At 43.3% G+C, this 23,664-nt stretch overlaps 1 protein-coding gene across 3 annotated transcripts in view; it reads right to left on the bottom strand.

The window, feature by feature from the left end:
- Window positions 1-3,515, bottom strand: part of pias1b (protein inhibitor of activated STAT, 1b) — a 133,061-nt gene extending 129,546 nt beyond the window's left edge. Inside the window, exon 1 of one of the 3 annotated variants that reach the window (XM_067971352.1) lies at window positions 3,480-3,515. In XM_067971352.1, the coding sequence (XP_067827453.1) occupies window positions 3,480-3,503 (24 nt within the window). In that variant the 5' untranslated portion in view covers window positions 3,504-3,515. Of the gene's footprint in view, window positions 1-3,395 lie in introns of all 3 variants that reach the window. The other 2 variants (XM_067971353.1, XM_067971354.1) reach the window with 2 other exon arrangements.
- Window positions 3,516-23,664: the final 20,149 nt, after the last annotated feature.

Below are 23,664 nucleotides of genomic sequence, written 5' to 3'. Positions count from 1 at the left end.
CCTGTACGTTTCCAGCTTTTTGTGTTTCGTTTCAACATCTTTAGCCGTCAGCATGACTACATGATCCGTGGTACACTTCAAGCCTCACTAAAAAGACTGACAATACTATTTGTCATATCAACTTTTTTTCTCAACATCAGTGCAGCTCTGAGCATTCTGAGCCACCAATTTCTGTGAATCAATCACATTATTTAAACGGAGGTATTTCCAACAAGTGGGAGAAAAACAGGACCAAAAAGATGAACATTGCCACTGCCCATCTCGCCACCCTTCAAGTCAAACCCAACATTGCTTCTGGTATTTAAAAAGGAGCTAAACTGAGTAAATGTGGCAGAGGAGAAAAAAACAAAGTGCACATGCACATTACTTTAAATTTTTTGTTCCCCACTTTTTCTCAGCTCCTTTCAAAATCATGCAAAGTAGCACTGCATATGCCCCATTTAACACACTTGAAAAGCCGTCAGGAATCCTGCATTTAGAGTTGGGAATGATTTGCATAATCTAACCACTAATTGTGGCAAATGGGGGGCAATAGGCCATTTTGGGGGACAATTTGGTTCCTGTTCACCACTAAACAAGTAGTAGAATAGCTGTTGACCTAGCCACTTGACTTTGACCAGTTACATTTTATGCTAAGTAACTGGGCACATATACTGTGGAAACAAGTAATCGGTCAGGCTCCCAACAGGCCAATACAGCAGAGTATTCTTTCAAGTAGAATCATAATACAAGAGGTAGGTTCTGCACTGCCACTACTGCCAGCTTCACAACAAAAACAGACAATTCTCATTTAATGTTACATTATTCTGTCAAAGGTTTGCTGATAGGATTAGATGAAGTAAGGAGGGAGGAGGCTTGTGTGGAGGTAAATACTGGCATGGACCTGTTGGGCCAAATGGCCTGCTTCTGTGCTGTACATCCTATGTAAAAACATTAGAATTAAATAAATCTCCAATAACTCCATAATTACAAGAGATTGTTTCAGATACATGTAGGAAGTACCCAAGAAACCATTTTTCAACATTGAGGATATGAAAGTTTCCAGAGTGAAGATCAACATTTATGTACTTTGTGCAGCCAAATTTGCAGTTCCTACAGATTCAGCTGTGCAGATACACAAATTGAACATTCGTGGAATTTACCTCCACTACAAAAACTCAATTTTCTTCAGGAACTGTACTAGAACGAACATTTTGCGACAATCTTGTCATCATCAGACATTTCCTTTTACAGCGCTGCAACTGTACGGCAGTGCATATTTTTAAGGAAAGTATGGTTAAAGATTTACACAAAAATGTTAATCTATCTTTCTCTACCTGCACTTTTAGTATTTTCTGAAGAAATTAGATGTTACAAATCACAAAAATAATTTTAAAAATTGATAGACATTTTGTTTAAATGCATACACAAAGAATTAAAAGAGATATGTCCCATGCGTACAAGAATGAACACAAATTTTGACTTTAAAAGCATTGAGGCATTGGCATCAGAAGAGTAGGAATAGAAATTATTCAATACTCTTTTAAAAAAAATATTTGACAATCAACATGGAGGTGCCAGTGTTAAAGAATTTTTTTCCCCAATTTCTGGCAGCCTGTGTCAAATACTTCCAGGTTAGAAACAAGGACCAGATGTGGAGTAAAGGTCCTTCTCTAACAGCTTCTTTACCTCATCAAGCCTAGTTTCAGTAAGAGCACCAACTTTGGTACGGAGTTATGCTTGTGTTAGGTCATGAATCCCCATTCAATAATAGCTCATTTGAGGTTGCACAAACTCACTTTGCATAAGATGCTTTACAGCTAGGACTCTCAGACATTGCTTCAATGTGGATTTACAACCAAGTACCGGAGATGAATGGACAGCATGCTAATCCACTGCCTCACAAAACCCAATATAAGCCACACTGATTCTCCTTTTACCTCCTATCCCCCAGATACACATCAAAGTCTCTTAAATGAGATTCCTGACCCCAATTTTTCCTCACTTTCCATCATTCTCATTGAAAATCTAGGCAGATAACCCAAAATAGTATATGACCCATTTACTTGTACATATACCAAAAAAATGGCCCCAAAAGCATTACAATGACTCACTCGCTGACAGGCTCAAATTATTTCAGGATTGTAAAAGAAACTAAAAAAGGCACTTAATGGTATTACTTCGTTATACACACATTCCATTTAAATCATCAAAATGGTTATTTTATGGATTGCATTGATTCTGGTGTGCATCTAACATCAAGCAACATTTTTTTCCTAAGTACCAGCGATATAAATAGCAGTGTCATATATAACAGTACCAATATTTCGCCTGGTTCCTAAAACCACAGTTCAAGAACATACACAACACAGAAGAATAAGAATCTCATGAGTGCAATTACGAACCTCGCCGTAATTTGGTGGCTTATATTAAACCGTCCACCACTATTTGCAAAACACACAAATAAAAGTACGCCGTCCCGTTTCACTAAATACAGTACATCCTATTCGAAACGTTGACCCTGCTCAGTATTAAACAGCCTGTACCATATTAAAAACACTCAGGCTTTAACCACTGATCAAAAACAAAACCCCATGAAACAGAAGGAGGAACAAAATTGCGATCTGAAGAGTAAACTGCAACACGCCGTTTCCAGGAGAGCAACAATGTTTATTTTGTGCAAAAAAAATAAATAAAGCAAGGCTGTCACCTACCCACCCCCATGCATTTTTATTTTTTTTTAAAATGCAACAGGACGATGGCTAAATAGGAAGAGAAGAAATTGGCTGCAACTTTTTTTTAAATTAGAAAATCTGCACCCTATAAAAGAGTGAACGATGCATTTTTAATTTTTTTTCAACGTGGATGTCATTTTTTAATGAGAAGGAGCTATATATATAAAATTGTAAAATAAAGTGATTGCAAGTTTTTTTTTTAAGAAACAATGGCAGGATACAAAAGCAAAGCGCACAAATCGCCATCATCCTTGTGTCTTGAACTGGCCCCAGCGGCGGTGGCGGAGTCAGTGTCGCGCTGTCCAGGGTCAAAGCCTCTGATACCGTTAGAGAGAAAATCGCCGCTCAATTTATACATTCGTAGATATGTTTTTACAAAAAGGCCTCACGATTGTCTTCTGAGGGTAATATTTTTGTTTTAAAAATCCGGCTGCAAAAAGCGGGAGCCACCCCCCCCCCCACACCCCCAAAAAAAAACCCCTCCATCTCCCGGCCTCTTTCACTGCTTATTATTTTAACTTCAAACACACGACGGCGAGAGGAGAAGGGGGAGGGAGAGAGAGAGAGAGAGGAAAAAAAACTATTAAGTTGTCAACAGCCACCACATTAAAAGGAAAGTTCCGCGCCTTTTTTTCCCACGCTCCCTCCGGGCCACTCGGCCGCCGCGCCGCGAGCTCTCACTTTTCTCTGTGATATTCCACTGCGCCCCCGGGCCGCCCGGTCACACGGACACAACCCGAGCCCCCGAATTCATCTGCGAATTACCTTCAGTTCCGCACTGTCCGCCATCTTTTCTCGCGCTACTCCGCGCATGGGCGGCTGCGGCGGCCGGTCACGTGGGGCAGGGCAGCGCGGCGCTGACGTCACTGCCATGGATTTGAATCTTCCCGCCTTTTTTTTGGGGGGGGGGGGTCACACTCTTCCCCTCCACTTCCCTCTTCCCTCCCCTCCTTTTTTTGTCACACACTTCCCCTCCTCCTCCATCTCCCCCTCCCCTTTTTTGTCACAGTCTCCCCCTCCCTCCTCCATCTCCCCCTCCCCTTTTTTGTCACAGTCTCCCCCTCCCTCCTCCATCTTCCCCTCCTCCTCCCTCTCTCCTTTTTTTGTCACAGTCATCCCCTCCTCCTCCATCTCCCCCTCCCCTTTTTTGTCACAGTCTCCCCCTCCTCCTCCATCTCCCCCTCCCCTTTTTTGTCACAGTCTCCCCCTCCCTCCTCCATCTCCCCCTCCCCTTTTTTGTCACAGTCTCCCCCTCCCTCCTCCATCTTCCCCTCCTCCTCCCTCTCTCCTTTTTTTGTCACAGTCATCCCCTCCTCCTCCATCTCCCCACCTCCCCTTTTTTGTCACAGTCTCCCACTCCCTCCTCCTCCACCTCCCTCTTTCCCTCCTTCTCCTCCATCTCCCCCACCTCCCTCTTCCCCTCCTTCTCCTCCATCCCCCCTCTCCTCCTCCCTCTCCCCTTTTTTGTCACACTCTCCCCCTCCTTCTCGTCCATCTCCCCCCCTCCTCCTCCCTCTCCCCTTTATTGTCACACTCTCCCCCTCCCTCTCCCCATACCACCCTCTCCTCCTCCTCCCCTCCATCTCCTCTCTCTCCTCCTTCTCCCTCTTCCCCTCCTCCTCCCTCTCCACCCTTCTTCTCCTCCTCCTCCCTCTTCCCCTCCTCCTCCCTCTTCACCCTTCTTCTCCTCCTCCATCTGCCTCCTCCTCCTCCCTCTCCCCCCATCCCCCCCTCGCCCCCCACCTCACTCCACTCTTCCAGCCTTGTGCATCACTGAATACAACGCAAGGACTGGAGTACGGTTGCCAAACCCTCCAAGATTGGCCTAGAGTTTCCAGGAATTAAAGATTAATCTCCAGAACACTGCTGCGAACAAAACCCTGGAGAAAAATCATTAAAAGCCCAGCTGATTCGCCCCCCCTTCCTAAGCAAAGGACAATGAGGCCAAACCCTTGACTACTGCCCCAGTTGAGATCAACTTACCCAACACAGAACTGAGGGTCAAACCTGGTCTAAATGCTCAGTGGCACAACACAACACATGTATATCCAGTGAGATATCAAGAGAGAAGGGAAGTTCTGGTTTATCTTTTCCTTACTGCACATTGAGTGCAAATTGTAACCCCACACACCCCAGGTGTAGGGTCATCAACCCTCCAGGATTGTCCTGGAGTCTCCAAGAATTGAAGATTAATCTCCGAGCAAAACCCCGGGAGAAAAATCATAGAGCATTAAAAAAAATTGTATACTTTTTAAAACTTTGAACACTTCTGTTTATTAATTATAAAAATATTGGAGATGGGAAGAAAGACAGACAGCCAAGAATCATCCAATCAGGTAATGACGAGTCTGTTCATTTCTTAATTGGCCGTGGGAACGTGGTGCATGGTGAGTATGGACGTGTCGGGTGACCAATGGCGGGAGTGTGGGGGTGGGGTGGTTGGAGGCAGGAGGTCATGTGAAGAAACCTCCAGGAATATGTCCAACCAGAGTTGGCAACCCTAGACTGGAGTGCATAGTGGATAATTGTAATACCATTATTACTTAAGTTTTATAGGGTTCCACTGGTTTTGTGGTTAAGTTCTGTAATTGTTGTGCCCATTTAAAAGGGGGGCAACCCAGTGTCTCCTTATGGCTTTATTTCAGAAAAGGTTACTGAATTCAAGCAGGCTTGTCAACAAGTCTCACTCATCCATCTGTCAGTGAAATATTAAACTTGATCTGTGTGTCGCACACTCCTACTTTAGACATCACTATTCTGTGACACAAATGTGGAGATGCCGGTGATGGACTGGGGTGGACAAATGTAAGGAATCTTACAACACCAGGTTATAGTCCAACAATTTTATTTTAAAATCACAAGCTTTCGGAGATTATCCCCTTCGTCACCTGAAGAAGGGGATAATCTCCGAAAGCTTGTGATTTTAAAATAAAATTGTTGGACTATAACCTGGTGTCGTAAGATTCCTTACATCTGTGACACAAAGTCACACCTGTAGCTGCCATCTTCTACCACAAGCTGCAGATCCCTAATACCTAATGCATTCTGAGGGAAATTTGCCATGACCTCATTTTGTGAGCAACACCACAGGAGAGCCACTGGTTTAATTGAAAAATGTCACCAGAACCAGATCTACGAGATGTTAATGATATAGAAAGGGTTCATCCAAGCACCACTTCAAGGAATGCGAAGGTACTAGAGCAAGGAGGCATAGGTTAAACTGCTGAAAGGGAAATTTATAGCGATTCCAAGCTAGAAAATTAGCAAATGTTTCAAAAAAGTTGATACAATCTCAAAAAAGTCGATGGCTCAAAAATATAGATCTATGACATATGAAAACAAGTAATTATACAGAAAGTGCAGTGGGGCAATGGCTTGACGTAAATTAAGCTACAGGTATACCCAATATTCATTAACTTGTATTGGAGGGTGAAAAGTGTATAAAAAACTGAAGAAGAATACAAGCATTGAATGCATAAGATTTCATTTCTATGGGTGTCTTCAGTATACGCCACAAGAAAATTTTAATTTTTTTTATTTTGACACTTTATTTGCTGCATTTTGGAGCCTTTCCCTTGCCTCTCTGTTTGTGCTGTGCTTAGCATAGAGAGAGCAGGATCTACCTCTAGCTGGGAACTGCTTTATAGCAGGCGGTGGTGTGTTGCTGTTTGCGTCTCCCCTTAGTGAGGAGCCAGCTAGTCCCATCTTGTGATCCTGTGGCGTTGCTCACAAAATGAGATCATGGTAAATTTCCCTAAGAATGCATCTGTAATGTGTTAGGTATTAGGGATCTGCAGCTAGTGGTAGAAGATTGCAGCTACAGGTGTGGCTTTGTGTCACGGAATAGTGATGTCCAAAGTAGGAGTGTGTGACACACAGAATAAGTTTAGTATTTCACAGACAGATGGATGAGTGAGACTTGTATTCAGTAATCTTTTCTAAAATAAACCCATAAGGAAACATTAGGTTGCCCCAGCATCACTGACCAAAAACCAAACAAAAGTGCCCCCTCTTAGCAATCAGATGGCACTGAGGACACTAGCAGCACCACCAGCCATATGCCCGACCTGCTGCACGTCAAAGCCATGGTTCCTGTGCTGCAAACATTTGGCGGTCCAGGGAGACTTCACATCCACCCAGCTTTTCCCTCTGCCTTTCACCCACCTGACTGCAGCCTCCACTCCTAGTAGCTGAGTCCGGACATGTGCAGCGAGATCCCAGAGTCATATCTCACCTGCTGGCAGAGGTTACATTTAAGTTGAGCAGTGGTGGGTAATGAAGTGGGTTCACAGAGTGCAAGGACCCAAAAGTTTCAGTCCTGATTTTAAAACGCAGGAAGGGACAATGTGAACATTGGCTTCCAAATGTTCCTTTTCACTTAAAATGTGAATTTGGCCAGTGTGCTAATGTTATCAGCATTTCAACATACATTTATCTTTTATTTCCAATAGTAAATTATAGCATCTAAAGATCTCAATGGATGAATAAGATATAAAAGACAAATTTATAGAATCATACAGCACAGAAGGAGGCTATTTAGCCCTTCATGCCTGTGCTGGCTCTTTGAAAAAGCTATCCAATTAATCCCACTCCCCCGCTCTTTCCCCATAACCCTGCAATTTTTTCTCCTTCAAGTATTTATCCAATTCCCTTTTGAAAGTTACTATTGAATCTGCTTCCACCCTTTCAGGCAGTGCATTCCAGATCATAGCAACTCACTGCGTAAAAAATCTCCTCATCTCCCCTCTGGTTCTTTTGCCAGTTACCTTAAATCTGTGAACTCTGGCTACCAACCCTCCTGCCAGTGGAAACAGTTTCCCCCTATTTACTCTATCAAAACTCTTCATAATTTTGAACACAAATTAAAGGAGAAAAGTTTGAAAAGCCTGAACTTTATGTGACTTGTACAAAATTTCCAATATTTCTTTGAAAATTATGATTAATTTTAGTAATTCAACCTCTCCAGAAACTCAGAATTGTGTTATTTGTGAAGTGTAAAACATTTGGCCCAGCTGTGAGTCTTCAGGCGTAATGAAAACGCAGGGATCGCATATATAGAGGATGCAAGGGAGCTGCACACAGCTCCTCAGATATCTCCTCAACTCTGCAAACTAGCCACTTTTACAGAATAAGCAACAACAACTTGCATATATATAGCGCATTTAACGTAGTAAAATGTCCCAAGGCACTTCATAGGAGCGCAGTCAGACAAATAAAATTGACACCGAGCCAAAGAAGGAGACATTAGGACAGGTGATCAAAAGCTTGATCAAACAGATAGGTTTTAAGGAGCGTCTTAAAGGAGTAGAGAAAGGTGTAGAGGTCTAGGGGGGGAATTACAGAGATTAGGGCCTACAGAGCTAAAGGCATGGCTGCCAATGATGGGGCGAAGGCAGTTGGGGATGCACAAGAGACCAGAATTGGAGGAACACAGAATTCTCATTTTTTGCATCTGTTTTCACTATGGAGAAGGACGATGTAGACATAGAAATACGGCAGGGGGACTGTGATATACTCGAACATATTAACATCGAGCAGGAGGAGGTATTGGCGGTTTTAGCAGGCCTAAAAATGGATAAATCCCCAGGCCCGGACAAAATGTATCCCAGGCTACTGTGTGAGGCAAAGGAGGAGATTGCGGGGGCTCTGACACATATATTCAGAACCTCTCTGGCCACAGGGGATGTGCCAGAGGACTGGAGAACCGCTAATGTAGTACCATTATTTAAGAAGGGGAGTAGGGAAAAACCGGGGAACTACAGGCCAGTGAGCCTAACATCAGTGGTAGGAAAATTATTGGAAAAAATTCTGAAGGACAAAATTAGTCTCCACTTGGAGAAGCAAGGATTAATCAGGGATAGTCAACATGGCTTTGTCAAGGGAAGATCAAGTCTGACTAATTTGATTGAATTTTTTGAGGGGGTGACTAGGCGTGTGGATGAGGGTAACGCAGTGGATGTGGTTTACATGGATTTCAGTAAGGCCTTCGATAAAGTCCCCCACAGGAGACTGGTCAAGAAGGTACGAGCCCATGGAATCCAGGGTGCCTTGGCACTTTGGATACAAAACTGGCTTAGTGGCAGAAGGCAGAGGGTGATGGTCGAAGGTTGTTTTTGTGACTGGAAGCCTGTGGCCAGTGGGGTACCACAGGGTTCGGTGCTGGGTCCCTTGCTGTTTGTGGTCTACATTAATGACTTGGATATGAATGTAAAAGGTATGATCAGTAAGTTCGCTGATGATACAAAAATTGGTAGGGTGGTAAATAGCGAGGAGGATAGCCTCAGTCTGCAGGACGATATAGATGGGTTGGTCAGATGGGCGGAACAGTGGCAAATGGAATTTAACCCGGAAAAGTGCGAGGTGATGCACTTTGGAGGGACTAACAAGGCAAGGGAATACACAATGAATGGGAGGACCCTAGGCAAGACAGAGGGTCAGAGGGATCTTGGTGTGCAAGTTCACAGATCCCTGAAGGCGGCGGAACAGGTAGATAAGGTGGTAAAGAAGGCATATGGGATACTTGCCTTTATTAGCCGAGGCATAGAATACAAGAGCAAGGAGGTTATGATGGAGCTGTATAAAACACTGGTTAGGCCACAGCTGGAGTACTGTGTGCAGTTCTGGTCGCCACACTACAGGAAGGATGTGATCGCTTTGGAGAGGGTGCAGAGGAGATTCACCAGGATGTTACCAGGGCTGGAGCGCTTCAGCTATGAAGAGAGACTGGGAAGATTGGGTTTGTTTTCCTTGGAGCAGAGGAGGCTGAGGGGGGACATGATTGAGGTGTACAAAATTATGAGGGGCACAGATAGGATGGATACTAAGGAGCTTTTTCCCTTCGTTGAGGGTTCTATAACAAGGGGACATAGATTCAAGGTAAAAGGCGGGAGGTTTAGAGGGGATTTGAGAAAGAACTTTTTCACCCAGAGGGTGGTTGGAGTCTGGAACTCACTGCCTGAAAGGGTTGTGGAGGCAGGAACCCTCACAACATTCAAGAAGCATTTGGATGAGCACTTGAAATGCCATAGCATACAAGGCTACGGACCAAATGCTGGAATATGGGATTAGAGTAGACAGGGCTTGATGGCCGGCGCGGACACGATGGGCCGAAGGGCCTCTATCCGTGCTGTATAACTCTATGACTCTATGACTCTATGGCTGGAGATGGTTACAGAGATAGGGTGGGGCGAGGCCATGCAGTGATTTGAACACAAGGATGAGAATTTTGAATTTGAGGCATTGGTGGACCAGGAGCCAATATAGGTCAGTGAGCATAGGGGCGATGGGTGTAACAAGAAGATGGAATTTAAAGGGTGGAATTGTTCAATACAACAGGAGTACACAAAAAAATAAAAATAAATGAAGACAAAGTGAAGGAGAAATATGAAACAATCAAATGAAGAATAGGAAACACAGGAAACAGCATTTAACAGTGACAGCTACAGTGGGTTGAATGGCCTATTTATGGTACACAAAGATTCCCATTTATTTAGGCTTAAAAATGTCACTAGTTCATAGTCCCATCAGGTCTCACTCATTTCGAACAGGACTCATTCATTTTGGACCCAGGGTACATTTTCTTACATTCAATGCTTTATACTCATATATACTTTATTGAAAAATGTATGCTTGTATTTTAAAAAGTGACCAAGTTTGCACATAAATAAAGTTTTGCTCATTTTGGTTTTAAAATGACACCTTTCTCCCCAGGCCTATCCCCAGTGGGAGAAACCTATTCATCTTGGTTCATAAATTTCATTTTGACACATCTCACTCTTAAAAATAAACATAACTCCGAACGTGTTTGTCATCTGTCTCACTGATTTTTCATCAGAAATCTCAATCCTGACATTTCTCCACCATTGGTTGAAAAGTGCTATTTTGATGTCTCCTAAAAATAATCGTAGCTCCTTTTGTATTTTTTGGAATCAATTTTAATCCCTTTTCTCTTAAAGAGGCTCTTTGCTGAGTTGGCTGACTTCAGACAGGGGAGTGCTAATAAAAACAATAAAATTTAACAGTGATAAGGCCAAGCCCGATCCTTTCCTCTCCTGACATCCACACATGCACCTTTTCCAACCAGGTAACTGGATACCATATCAGGGGACAGTTATCTAGCGATTATAGTACTAAACTATCAATCCAGAGGTTGTGAGTTCAACTCCTAACATAAGTAAGTCTAGTAATTTGTGGGATAGCACCAGCAAATGCAATGGAACCTGCCTCCACCCATACCTAGTCTTACCTCCATGTGACTCCAGTCCTACACTATATATTTAAAGAGTCTGTATTTTAAACACCCTCGGGGCAATCAGGAATGGGCAATAAATATTTACCCCTGTCACCCACATCTCAAGAACAAATACATAAATAAGCAGAGACCCTGATTTTGTTTGCCTTTCCTAACCCATGGTGCTAAGGCTAATTGTATGGCCCCTGCCCCTGCCCCGACCTCCGCCCCAGTTTAAATCAGCTAACTCAGCAAAGAGCAGGAATCAAATCTGGAACCTCCTCGTCTGATGGCTCAACTACCAATGGGATTTAAACTTGCCAAGCCATCAGAGGAGCCATTTTACATTTTTGTTTGAATTAGGTTGAAAGTTTCTAAGCGCAAATGTAATCAGTAAAATGATTAAGTTGTGTCGCCAAATAAATCTGTACACCCCTTCCTCTATACAAATACAGTAAATGTAAATGCACCGAGAAAAATACAACAATGAAACTCTTTCCATATTCTTTATAATTTAACCCCTGTACATCCAGGACCCTTTTTAAAAATAAAATTATAACTCACCCTTAACTCTTGCGTTGCAGACTCTCTCGACAGGCAGATCCAGAGGTGAGGTTGTATAAGAGATGGACAGGAGGCAGATGAAGCTGGTGGGAGAGGCATCCCGAACTGGATCAGACGGAATATGGGACAGGGACAAGCCACGGTTTTGGCCAGAAACCTGCAGCTCAGTGCCATTGCATGGCAGCAGGACTGACGCTCAGTAGGTGCCTGTCATGCTCAGTGCGTGACAGTTGTTAGCTCTGCACCTGATGGTTCAGCCTGGTTGTTCCCATGGCAACCATCACATGACAGCTCTGAGATGTCTGCACCTGCCCTGTGGGAGATAAAGGTATAGTTCTCAATGCCTACCAAATACTGAAGTGTACAATGGGGAATAACACCCACCATCAAGCAAGCATTTCAATACTAATTGAAAACACATTACAAATGCAAGTCTGTAATCTGACTCCCATTAGTGTTAATGAAAACAGTAAAGTTCATTGCAAGGCAACAAACAGTGACTTACATTACGTTCCAACATTTTCTTAAAAATTACTTTTCTGAGAAGGGAAATAAAACTTTTATTTATACAAAGGGCTGTACCAGATAACACCCATTGCGAATAATCTTACAAAACATATTATCACCCCAGAAAATATCTGATCATCCCTCTGAATTAGCTGGTGGATATCTGAAGGCAAATGCTCCCTGATAGCTCAATGATTAAGTGTAAAGCTTGGTGTATATCTGAGTCATACAGATAAGGAAAGTCGCATGTGCAGTCTCAACTGAGGCAACTGCAGAAATGCTGCAATTATACTTAAGATCCCTGCGCTAACAAGTGTGGGGGGGGGGGGGTGGAATCAGAGAGGGTTCCTTCTCCAGATTGTGATCCAGTGATCCCTGCATGTAGATGGAGAGAAAAGAGTCCTGTTAAAATGGTATCTCCTGGATCTACAGTGCAGCCCATGGTTTATTCCCCCCCGCCCACACCAAGTTTTCTGCCCTCATTTCCTGACAGGGCTGACTCTTGCAGGAGTATGGTTACACAGGCACTAGCATCACCACAGTACCTTGCCCAAGTGATCATCCTTGAGATATGAGCCTAGTGAGCATCAACAGACTATTCCACCACCGAGGGCATCACGGCTGAGCTTAATCCTGTTCTCACATACCATCAGTCCACAGCCACTTTCCAGCAAGGGTCACTGGATAATAATCAGAAGCACGAATAGATGAGGGCTGTGCAGTAGACGTGGTCTACATGGACTTTAGCAAAGCCTTTGACAAGGTACCACATGGTAGGTTGTTACATAAGGTTAAATCTCACGGGATCCAAGGTGAGGTAGCCAATTGGATACAAAATTGGATTGACGACAGAAGACAGAGGGTGGTTGTAGAGGGTTGTTTTTCAAACTGGAGGCCTGTGACCAGCGGTGTGCCTCAGGGATTGGTGCTGGGTCCGCTGTTATTTGTTATTTATATTAATGATTTGGATGAGAATTTAGGAGGCATGGTTAGTAAGTTTGCAGATGACACCAAGATTGGTGGCATTGTGGACAGTGAAGAAGGTTATCTAGGATTGCAACGGGATCTTGATAAATTGGAGTTGGGATGTCTTGTTGAAGTTGTACAAGACATTTGTAAGGCCACACTTGGAATACTGTGTACAGTTCTGGTCACCCTATTATAGAAAGGATATTATTAAACTAGAAAGAGTGCAGAAAAGATTTACTAGGATGCTACCGGGACTTGATGGTTTGACTTATAGGGAGAGGTTGGATAGACTGAGACTTTTTTCCCTGGAGAGTAGGAGGTTTAGGGGTGATCTTATAGAAGTCTATAAAATAATGAGGGGCATAGATAAGGTAGATAGTCAAAATCTTTTCCCAAAGGTAGGGGAGTCTATAACGAGGGGGCATAGATTTAAGGTGAGAGGGGAGAGATACAAAAGGGTCCAGAGGGGCAATTTTTCACTCAAAGGGTGGTGAGTGTCTGGAACGAGCTGCCAGAGGCAGTAGTAGAGGCGGGTACAATTTTGTCTTTTAAAAAGCATTTGGACAGTTACATGGGTAAGATGGGTATAGAGGGATATGGGCCAAGTGCAGGCAATTGGGACTAGCTTAGTGGTATAAACTGGGCGACATGGACATGTTGGGCCAAAGGGCCTGTTTCCATGTTGTAAACTTCTATAATTCTATGATTCTATGAATACTGCCTGATTCTATTTTCTCTAGCCCAGCAATGTTGAATTATAGTACCCCTACTTGCCACCCCAGCAGAGACCAGTTAATTCAGCACAGGCCGGGAATTGAGCCCGGGGCATTCTGTATTGCTCTGTAGCATTGTGTTTATCTGGGGAGCTCATTAATGTTTTCTTTTAAAAGAATTCTTATAATTTATGCTGCACTATGTGAGATCGTTCCCTCATGACAACCAGATGCACACTGCCTGAACCCTTTGGTTTTGTGGAGTGGAGAAAGACGTAGTATTTCAGATGACAATGCAGGAGTTACTGACACACCCTCTGTTTGTGTCAAACACTTCACAGGGGAGAAGAATATTATTCATAATTATCACACTTTTAAAAAAAAGTTAAACATTTTGTTTTTACTTTACACGTGAATGTAAATACCCTTCAGGAAGTTATACAGTGGAATTTTTTAAAAATTCCTTTTGCATGGATGACCTCTATAATTCGGTCACGAGATGTAGGTCATCCTCACTCATGTAATAAGAATCTGATCGCTCGAGCTATTGTTGACTGTCTGGTAACAGGTCACAAGAGGATGTCCTCGATTTTTTGAACTGTCCTTCAATCAGAGAACAAAAATTTAGGGCACCTGCTGGTGTCCTAAATCAGGCTGTAGCAATTGTGGAATGTTTAATTCAGTTATTGCCTATGGTCACAGAATGAAGATCAATAACTCCCTGCAGAGACGGTTTTCGTTTCTTTAGAATCAGTACAACGTTAAATTGTCCGATTTACATGTTGTTGTCGCCTTCAATTCAAATTGGCTTAAAGTGGGCACTTGTTTATTTAATCCATGGCAAACTAGAGTTCCCCTGATGCATTGCCTCATGTGGAACTGAGCCATATTAATCAAGAATCCCCCAGGTTCAATTCTTAGGGTGTGCCATTAGCTGGTCTCAGTCACGGCAGTATTTGGGGTGCTATAATTGACCTCATTGACCCTGCATTAGGGAAGGCAAAAATCAGCCAGGGGTTCCCACACCTCATCATTATCCATTGACCTATGCTAGAAGATTTGTGCATGTTGGGTGTCAGGAGAGGACAGGTTTGAGCTCGGACGTTCCCTCCATACTGTCTGTCGACATTCACTGTCTAAATCTCTCACGTGAAATGTAGGCATTGGGACAAGGCACAGGAGGAGGGCTGATACCCATTGAACCATAGACCAGCACAAGCCAGCATCTTCAAGGGAGAAGGGGAGAAAATAGAAATGAGAAAAAAAACACATAAAAAAATGAAAATGATACAATCCGTGGCAAGCAGCTTTGTGTGCATCTCCCATTAGTACACTGCAAAACACACCAATGGATTTTCACATTCCAAGATTTTCATTTGTTTATATCAGATTCATGTTGTGTCTGAATGTAATTCTTGAAATCATTGGGGAAATGTGAAGTTGCAAAACAACTGGTCAATTGGAATATATTTCTCTTTTAGCCCAATGATGTGCATGTGTTTATGTTTCTTATTTCAATTGTTTCCATGGAGAAAATAGCTGGTTTTGTTCATCTGTTTCTGACAATGTGAGATGTGATATCTGGCAGATGGCATTCTACTAAAGGAAATTTTCAAGGGGCTACTCTGCCAATTACTTCTCTCAAAAACAGTACAGAACAAACAAAAACAAAAAAAGTTACCTAATATTATCCTTCTGAAAGAAAAATTGTACATAAGGCTCAATTAATCTCATTTTAAAATGTTATCATTTCAATGCAATGGCTTTATTCTAGCACATGTATAGAATATTATGTGTATGTGTCTCAGTACAAAATAACAAGATTAAAATAAGTTTGGAAATAAGCCAAAATGAACAGCTTTAAGGTTTTTATTAGCTAGAAGTGAAAGGCTGAAGAGGATCTAGGTAACATAGAATGTGTGTACAGATGAAGCAACATACACTATAGCTCATTTTGTGCTCCAATGTCAAGTGTGTGAGGGAGAAGGTGGGAGACAGTGGAATAAGAATCAGTGAGAGAATAGCTGGAGGATGGAATAGATCAGTATATAGATGAAAATGCAGCAGAAGATGCTTCTAGAGAATGTGGCATGTTGCAATTGCAATTCAATTATGCTTTGGCACTTTTCTGATATATCATATGGAAGTCCTCAATTTACACTGCTATTTCTACTCAACAAGGTGAGGAATATTGGTGCTGGCGAATACAGCTTTTATTTTGTTACAATTTTTTTTCAATCTTGTATCAGTATTAGGTATTCCCACTCAGGTGTTAGATGTGGAAAGAAAAAGAAAAAGAATGCTGGAAATCTGACATTGATAAAACAGAAAATCCTAGAATTAGACAAAAAAGAAAAGACAATGAATGTTTCGGGTAGCAAGGAGTCAACAGGTTGAAGTGGGCAAAGAAAACTGGAGGAAAAGTAGAAATAAAATAAATGTACTCCCTCTGAACATAACAAAATGCTACAGGTAAATATGACTTTATATAGTGATGGTATTTGAGAAATACCCATGGCAAGTCAAGACAGCTACTTAACGTATGTACAGGATGACACATGCAATAAATGGGGCACATACTTAGGAGCTTACACACGTATTAACCCTTGGAAGAATCAAAAGGCAGATTTAAACTTTAGTTTATTAATTGTTGTACGGAACACTCCCAGATTAGAGATATTGGCCAGGGGTTTTCCACTTCTCCAGTTGGTGGGCGAGCACAAAATTTGGAAAATTCCAGCTATTAGGTAGATTAAAGACACAAGTGACACTTGGAAAGACCAATAGTTCTGGATAGGTATAAATACAATTGCTTGCACTATACAGTGTGTATTAGAGATATTTATCTAATGGTTCTCTGGATAAATGTACTCCTGGTGTGGTTCTGAAATATACTGGTCAAGAAAATCTCAGCTTGGATCCTCAGTCAATGCTGAGTTACTTGAACTGTCAATATAGCAGTAGAAGTGTTACCACTGGTATGAACATCCTTGCAGATGGCAAATGAGCCCGGGTTCCCATTCTGGATTGCTACCCCAGTGATTCCTGCTGGCGCACTGATGTCGGCTGAGGACAGAATCGAGATTGGCCGTGATTTTCTGCACTCCTCCCCCCACCCCAAACCCTGAGCCCTGAACCCTGCCAACATTCACTGCCTGAGCTGAGCTAATGGAGAATGGACGCTTGGACAAGATACCTGAGAGTGACTGGTGTTTATGGAACCGTACCCTAACGCAGGAGAAGAGGGGAAACATTGGGTTGTAGAAACATTTAAAAAAAAGAAAATGTTTAATTTTATAATACACGGACCAGGAAATGGAATATTGTTCACTATTCCTTTGGTGCAGAAGTGCTCCTGCAGAATCCCAATGGGTATTCATGGGGTTTATAACGCAACACTGCTCCTCATGGATATTTTTCCAAGTACTTAAGCAATAATTGACTCACAAGAATGCAATATGTTGAAACTGAGACAAGGCAGTTTGATTAATGAGTGAAATCTAACACATTGCACACATGTAATTTCATTAATGATTTCTTGATTTTGCACTATTGTTTTAATGCAGGACATTGGTGGGTTATTAAAATAGGGCTAAATTGGTAACATCACAAGTGTTGCCAACACTGCTGCTTTATGACAACACGCATGTCATTGCGATTTGAATATGCATTTTTGAAAATTCAAAAGTTGCGCTTTGTTTAAAATAACTCTTATTGCAATATTTTTACTTCCTTACATATCGCAGAGCTGTGGGCAGTAGATATTTGCACCAAGGAAGTACTTTCCTTTTGCTTTCTCCCTTCCTTTCCTGAAGACATTGACTTGCTTGGGAATAGTGTACAGGCTTCAACAGCCCTTTAAAACCTCACACAAGTGGCCAATTTGCATACATAGAAACGTAGAAACAGGAGTAGACCATCCAGCCTCTCGAGCCTGTTCGGCCATTCAATGAAATCATGGCTGATCTATATCCCAACTCCATTTACCCGTCTAGGCTCCATATCCCTTAATACCCTTGGCCAGCAAAAATCTATCGATCTCAGATTTAAAATTATTAATTGAGCTAGCATCTATTGCTATTCGTGGGAGAGAGTTCCACACTTCTACCACCTTTTGTGTGAAGAAGTGTTTCCTAATTTCTCTCCTGAATGGCCTGGCTCTGATTTTAAGGTTATGTCACCTTGTCCTGGACTCCCCCACCAGCAGAAAAAGTTTCACTCTATTGACCCCATCAATTCCTTTCAAAATCCTAAAAATTTCAATCAAATCATCCCTTAACCTTCTGTATTCCTGGGAATACAAACCTAGTTTATGTAATCTCTCCTCATAATCTAACCCTTGGAGCCCTGAAAACATTCTGATAGCATGGCCTTGGAAAGGGAGCATCACCAAGCTATTTGGCTGTAGGAGGCATTACAGCCGAGTCTGATCCGATCCTCATGCAACATCCACACCCATATACTTTCTAGCAGCAGTCACTGTGGTGTTTAGGGTCAGGAACCCTGGCTGATTTTCCCATCACTAGCGGGGACCAGAGAAGTCAGTTATAATATCTCAATTGCTGCCCTGATGAGTTCAATGAACTCAACACAGACTGGGGATCAAACTGGGGACCTTCCTGGCCTATATGGTTTAGTACCACACCAGGCAGTGCATTTACTAATCAGGGAAAGGTATCTTAGATACATCTATCTAATGCATATTGCATAGTGTAAGCAATCATATTTATACCTATCCATACCTATTGGTCTATCCTAACAGCACTTGTCATTTTAGTCTAACTAATATCCCTGGTCTACGATTTTACCACAGAATAATTAATAAATTCCACTATCAGGGCATCACATTCAAGATGATCCTGTCCTTGTCTGACACCAGGGATCACTGGATACCAGTTTGGAGTGGTGACCCTGATTGAATTTTCCCTTCCTAGCCCTGGGGCGTTGAGAGCAATTGTAGAGCCCCTACTTCTGCCCCAATTGAGACCAAGCGCAGACCTAGGATCAAAATTGGGACACAGTGAATGTCTCAAGCTTACAGATAAAAATTGCCACAATGCAGGTGACTAAAATAGTGAGATTTCCTGCAGGAAAGGAGTGAAATTCAACTTCGGGTGGTGCAGTAACACAGAGCAAATGCCTGCAGTGAAGCTCAGTTCAGAGAGGAATTCTACACCCCACCATGAAACAAGTAGGTTTCATAAGGAGACTCAAAAAAAAACCCAGGCCCAAAACTCGGCAGCAAATACTACAAGCACAAGCAAGTAATCAGCAAGACCAGCTGGAGACAAGGCAGCAGATTCAATAACCCCAGACAGAACCTCAACAAGTCCAGGCTGAGACTTAGCAGCAAATCCAAAAGGCTTAATTGAAAACTCTGGAGCTAACGGGGTGGATGCAGAGCTAGATGCATGCCAAAATAACTCAGTACCATGGGCATGTTGAGGCATGTGCTGACGACCCGCAGTTGTAAATGTGACCTGTAGATGAAAACGATGAGCTATGTACTGAGCTGAAGCCAAAAGCAAATGAATAATATTTTGAGAAAGAGAAAAAAAATAAATTGGTAACTTGTAGAGGCAGAAGAAGAACTTGAAGGGAGGGAAGAGGACTTGATCAGTACGTTGACCTAATTGAAGGAGGAGTGATACAACAACAACAGTGGGGGTGGGGGGCAACACTGGAAAATGTTAGTTCTCTTATTCACTTAAAATTAAGGATACTGGATGGTTCACAAACCATAGGGTAGTCCAGCCATATCAAGAGGTACTGCACTATAACGTGGGATTCAATACTTTACTCAGAAGTCACAGGAATGGAGGGGCGCTAAATCGTCAGTAACCTTGGCCATAGTTGAAGAGGGGAGCCACATTTAAGTATTACGCCAATGATGGAAGAACATCTTGCTACAGTAAAACCCATTTTAAGATGGTGTCTCATTCTAATGGAAGAAATGGTGAGTGTAGCTAACCTGACAGCCAATTTACAGGCTATTGCAATGATATCTTGGAAAGATTGGCACCTAAGTGACAATGGTATGGGGCTTTAGCCACGACACAGAAAGATAATTCAGATCATCAAGACCAAGTACAGCTGTACAGGGCTAAAGCAAGAAACAGGATAAGGAGGCCCTCACTGAAACAGTTGAAGCAATAATGTGACTGTCAGGATTTATTGATTGACAGAGGACATGATAATTATCGACGGTTAGAAACCATTTTACACATTACACCACTGGGGATAAGTGGGCAGAAAAGTAGCAACTGTCCTGATTGAAGTATTAATCAGTAGCTTTGACATGCCATTCCTATTACATATAGCAGTTTCATAAACTGTTGATCATAGGGTATCATTGACAATGGCAAGTGATAGCACTAATCTTTGATTTTCCAATACAAAATTTTGAAAGGCCTTCTTCCATTATTCAGTTGCGATGCTCAACCATTGTACTTGGCAGGGACTGAGGGAGGGACTTTGAAGCACCTATCTTCCAAGAAATGTACAGCAAACCTGGAGTTGAGAATGCCCCAATGACTCCTCTGCCAGGTAGCATGGTCCCAGAACCTTCAACATCTGGCAATGCCAGCGGAAACAGGCCCACTTCATCATGGGTTCTTATCACTTGCACTCACCAGCCAGATAGGTTAACTGAGGGTGATACTGATAGTCTAGATGAGCGATCGACATAGGGTGATTCACAAGCTAGTGCATGAGGTATTGGAAGTGGAGCATTTTTTAAAATCATTCATGGGATGTGGGCGTCGCTGGCAAGGCCAGCATTTATTGCTCATCCCTAATTTCCCTTGAGAAGGTGGTGATGAGCCGCCTTCTTGAACCGCTGCAGTCCGTGTGGTGAAGGTTCTCCCATAGTACTGTTAGGTAGGGATTTCCAGGATTTTGACCCAGCGACGATGAGGGAACGGCGATATATTTCCAAGTCGGGACGGTATGTGACTTGGAGGGGAACGTGCAGGTGGTGCAGGGCCTGCAGCCCTTATCCTTCTAGGTGGTAGAGGTCGCGGGTTTGGGAGGTGCTGTTGAAGAAGCCTTGGCGAGTTGCTGCAGTGCATCCTGTGGATGGTACACACTGCAGCAACGGTGCACTGGTGGTGAAGGGAGTGAATGTTTAGGGTGGTGGATGGGGTGCCAATTAAGTGGGCTGCTTCGTCCTGGATGGTGTCTAGCTTCTTGAGTGTTGCTGGAGCTGCACCCATCCAGGCAAGTGGAGAGTATTCCATCATACTCCTGACTTGTGACTTGTAGATGGTGGTTGGAGTCTGGAACTCACTGCCTGAAAGGGTTGTGGAGGCAGGAACCCTCACAACATTCAAGAAGCATTTGGATGAGCACTTGAAATGCCATAGCATACAAGGCTACGGACCAAATGCTGGAATATGGGATTAGAGTAGACAGGGCTTGATGGCCGGCGCGGACACGATGGGCCGAAGGGCCTCTATCCGTGCTGTATAACTCTATGACTCTCTATGACTCTATGACTCTATGAAAGGCTGTGGGGAGTCAGGAGGCGAGTCACTCGCTGCAGGATACCCAGCCTCTGACCTGCTCTTGTAGCCACAGTATTTATGCGGCTGGTCCAGTTAACTTTCTGGTCAATAGTGACCCCCAGGATGTTGATGGTGGGGGATTCAGCGATAGTAATGCCTTTGAATGTCAAAAGGAGAAGGTTAGATTCTCTCTTGTTGGAGATGGTCATTGCCTGGCACTTGTCTGGCGAAAATGTTACTTGCCACTTATCAGCCCAAGCCTGGATGTTGTCCAGGTCTTGTGCATGCGGGCACGGACTGCTTCATTATCTGAGAGGTTGCGAATGGAACTGAACACTGTGCAATCATCAGCAAACATCCCCATTTCCAACCTTATGATGGAGGGAAGGTCATTGATGAAGCAGCTGAAGATGGTTGGGCCTAGGACACTGCCACGAGGAACTCCTGCAGCAATGTCCTGGGGCTGAGATGATTGGACTCCAACAACCACTACCATCTTCCTTTGTGCTAGGTATGACTCCAGCCACTGGAGAGTTTTCCCCCTGATTCCCATTGACTTCAATTTTACTTGGCTCTTTGGTGCCACACTCGGTCAAATGCTGCCTTGGTGTCAAGGGCAGTCATTCTCACCTCACCTCTAGAATTCAGCTCTTTTGTCCATGTTTGGACCAAGGCTGAAATGAGGTCTGGAGCCGAATGGTCCTGATGTACCTGAGTGAAGATTGAGGAGATGTCAGACCCTGACTGCTGAGCATTCAGGCAATGATCTCAGGATCCTGCCATGAAAAGACAGATGCTTGCAGAGCATCAGAATCATATTAATGCCTTAGAAAGACTCCCTGACGACGTGCGCCTGATGGCAGGGATGACGGCAGAGTCCAATTCCATCCTGTGCAACACTCTCAGTGAGGGCTCCTCTACAATGAAGAGCATCGCGGAGTGAGCATCTGCTCCAGGAACTTCTCCACATGTCCCATGGGACACAGAGGCTTTCTAATACATCATTTCATGCAAATATTGAGGAATGATCATCTGGAGCTATGCACCCTGGTGCCTTGGTCTAGATCTCCTGCAGTGCTGTCCAATGAAGCTGGCTTCTCAGATTTCCTGCTGTTCCTCATCCTCCAACAAACAAATCAAGAAGAGAGGAATCCCCATGGGGAAGTACATTTTAGGAAAATTGCCCAAACAAGAAACAGTCTCAAGGGGGAATTCCAATTGAAGCTTGGAGCCTTCAAAATAAAAATTGAATGAAGAGCAATCCAAATTAAAGTCATGAGCCTCTAGCAGCACAACAAAACACAGCAATTCACCTTAAAAATTCCAGCATCAGTCTTCCTCAGCTCTGCTCCAGGTTACGCTGTTTTAGAATGGCTTACGTTAGATCGGCAGATCCTGGGGCATAACTGGTAGTGTCAGCCATGGCTCAGTGGTAGCACTCTCGCCTCTGAGTCAGAAGGTTCAAGCCCCACTCCAGAGACTTGAGCACAAAATCTACAGTGCAGTACTGAGGGAGTGCTGCACTGTCAGAGGTGCCATCTTTCGGATGAAACATTAAACCGAGGCTCCGTCTGCCCTTTCAGGTGGACATAAAAGATCCCATGGCACCATTTCGAAGTAAAGGAGGGGAGTTCTCCCTGGTGCCTGGTGTCCTGCCCAATAATTATTCCTCAACCAACATCACTAAAACAGATTATCTGGTCATAATCACATTGCTGTTTGTGGGACCTTGCTGTGCACAAATTGGCTGCCCCATTTCCTACATTACAACAGTGACTACACTTCATAAGTACTTCTTCAGCTGTTAAATGCTTTGGGACATCCTGAGGTTGTGAAAGGCACTATATAAATGCAAGTTCCTTCTTTCTTAGGACATATGGGAGCCAATTTTCCTGGGCTGATCAAGGGCAGTGTGCACTCTGTGCTCTGGTAGTACACTGTCTTGATGACCCTCATTAGAATAAAGAGGGCAGACTTTGGGCACATGTCGAGGCACATAAGCGGTGGATAGAGCCCAGGTGACAAGGAAGTTTGGGCACATCTCAATCGTTTAGTGGGACACAAAACATTAGGAAGCCAAATTGGAAGAACTGCTACAGAATCATTGTTCATTGACCTTGAAGTTCCTGGAAGAAGGTAAGTTAGTGTTTTGGCTGTTCTTTATAGTTTTAAAGTGTTCAAAATTAAAGGTGTCTGAAGGTTTTGTTAAAAACGTTTTAAATGTATCCTTGACTGAAGTCTGGCCTGGTAGACAAAGTGCTCTTTGTTGCTTTTATAATTCCATCCCTTGATAATGGTTCTCTGCTCCTCTGTCAGGAGAGGCTAGTCGCAACAAGAGGAGGAAGGCCAAGGGCTCTGTAGTTTGATGAGGAGAGGACGAAGTACAGCTCCGCGGAGGCCAAATAAAAGTCCCAAGGAAAGCTGGACACAAAACTTGGCAGCAAATAGCAGAAGAACTGAAC

Source organism: Heptranchias perlo, chromosome 34, assembly GCF_035084215.1.
Source record: "Heptranchias perlo isolate sHepPer1 chromosome 34, sHepPer1.hap1, whole genome shotgun sequence".
Taxonomy (NCBI): Eukaryota; Metazoa; Chordata; class Chondrichthyes; order Hexanchiformes; family Hexanchidae; genus Heptranchias; species Heptranchias perlo.
The sequence above is the reverse complement of the archived record's forward strand: the minus strand, read 5'-3'. Positions and strand labels throughout refer to the sequence as shown.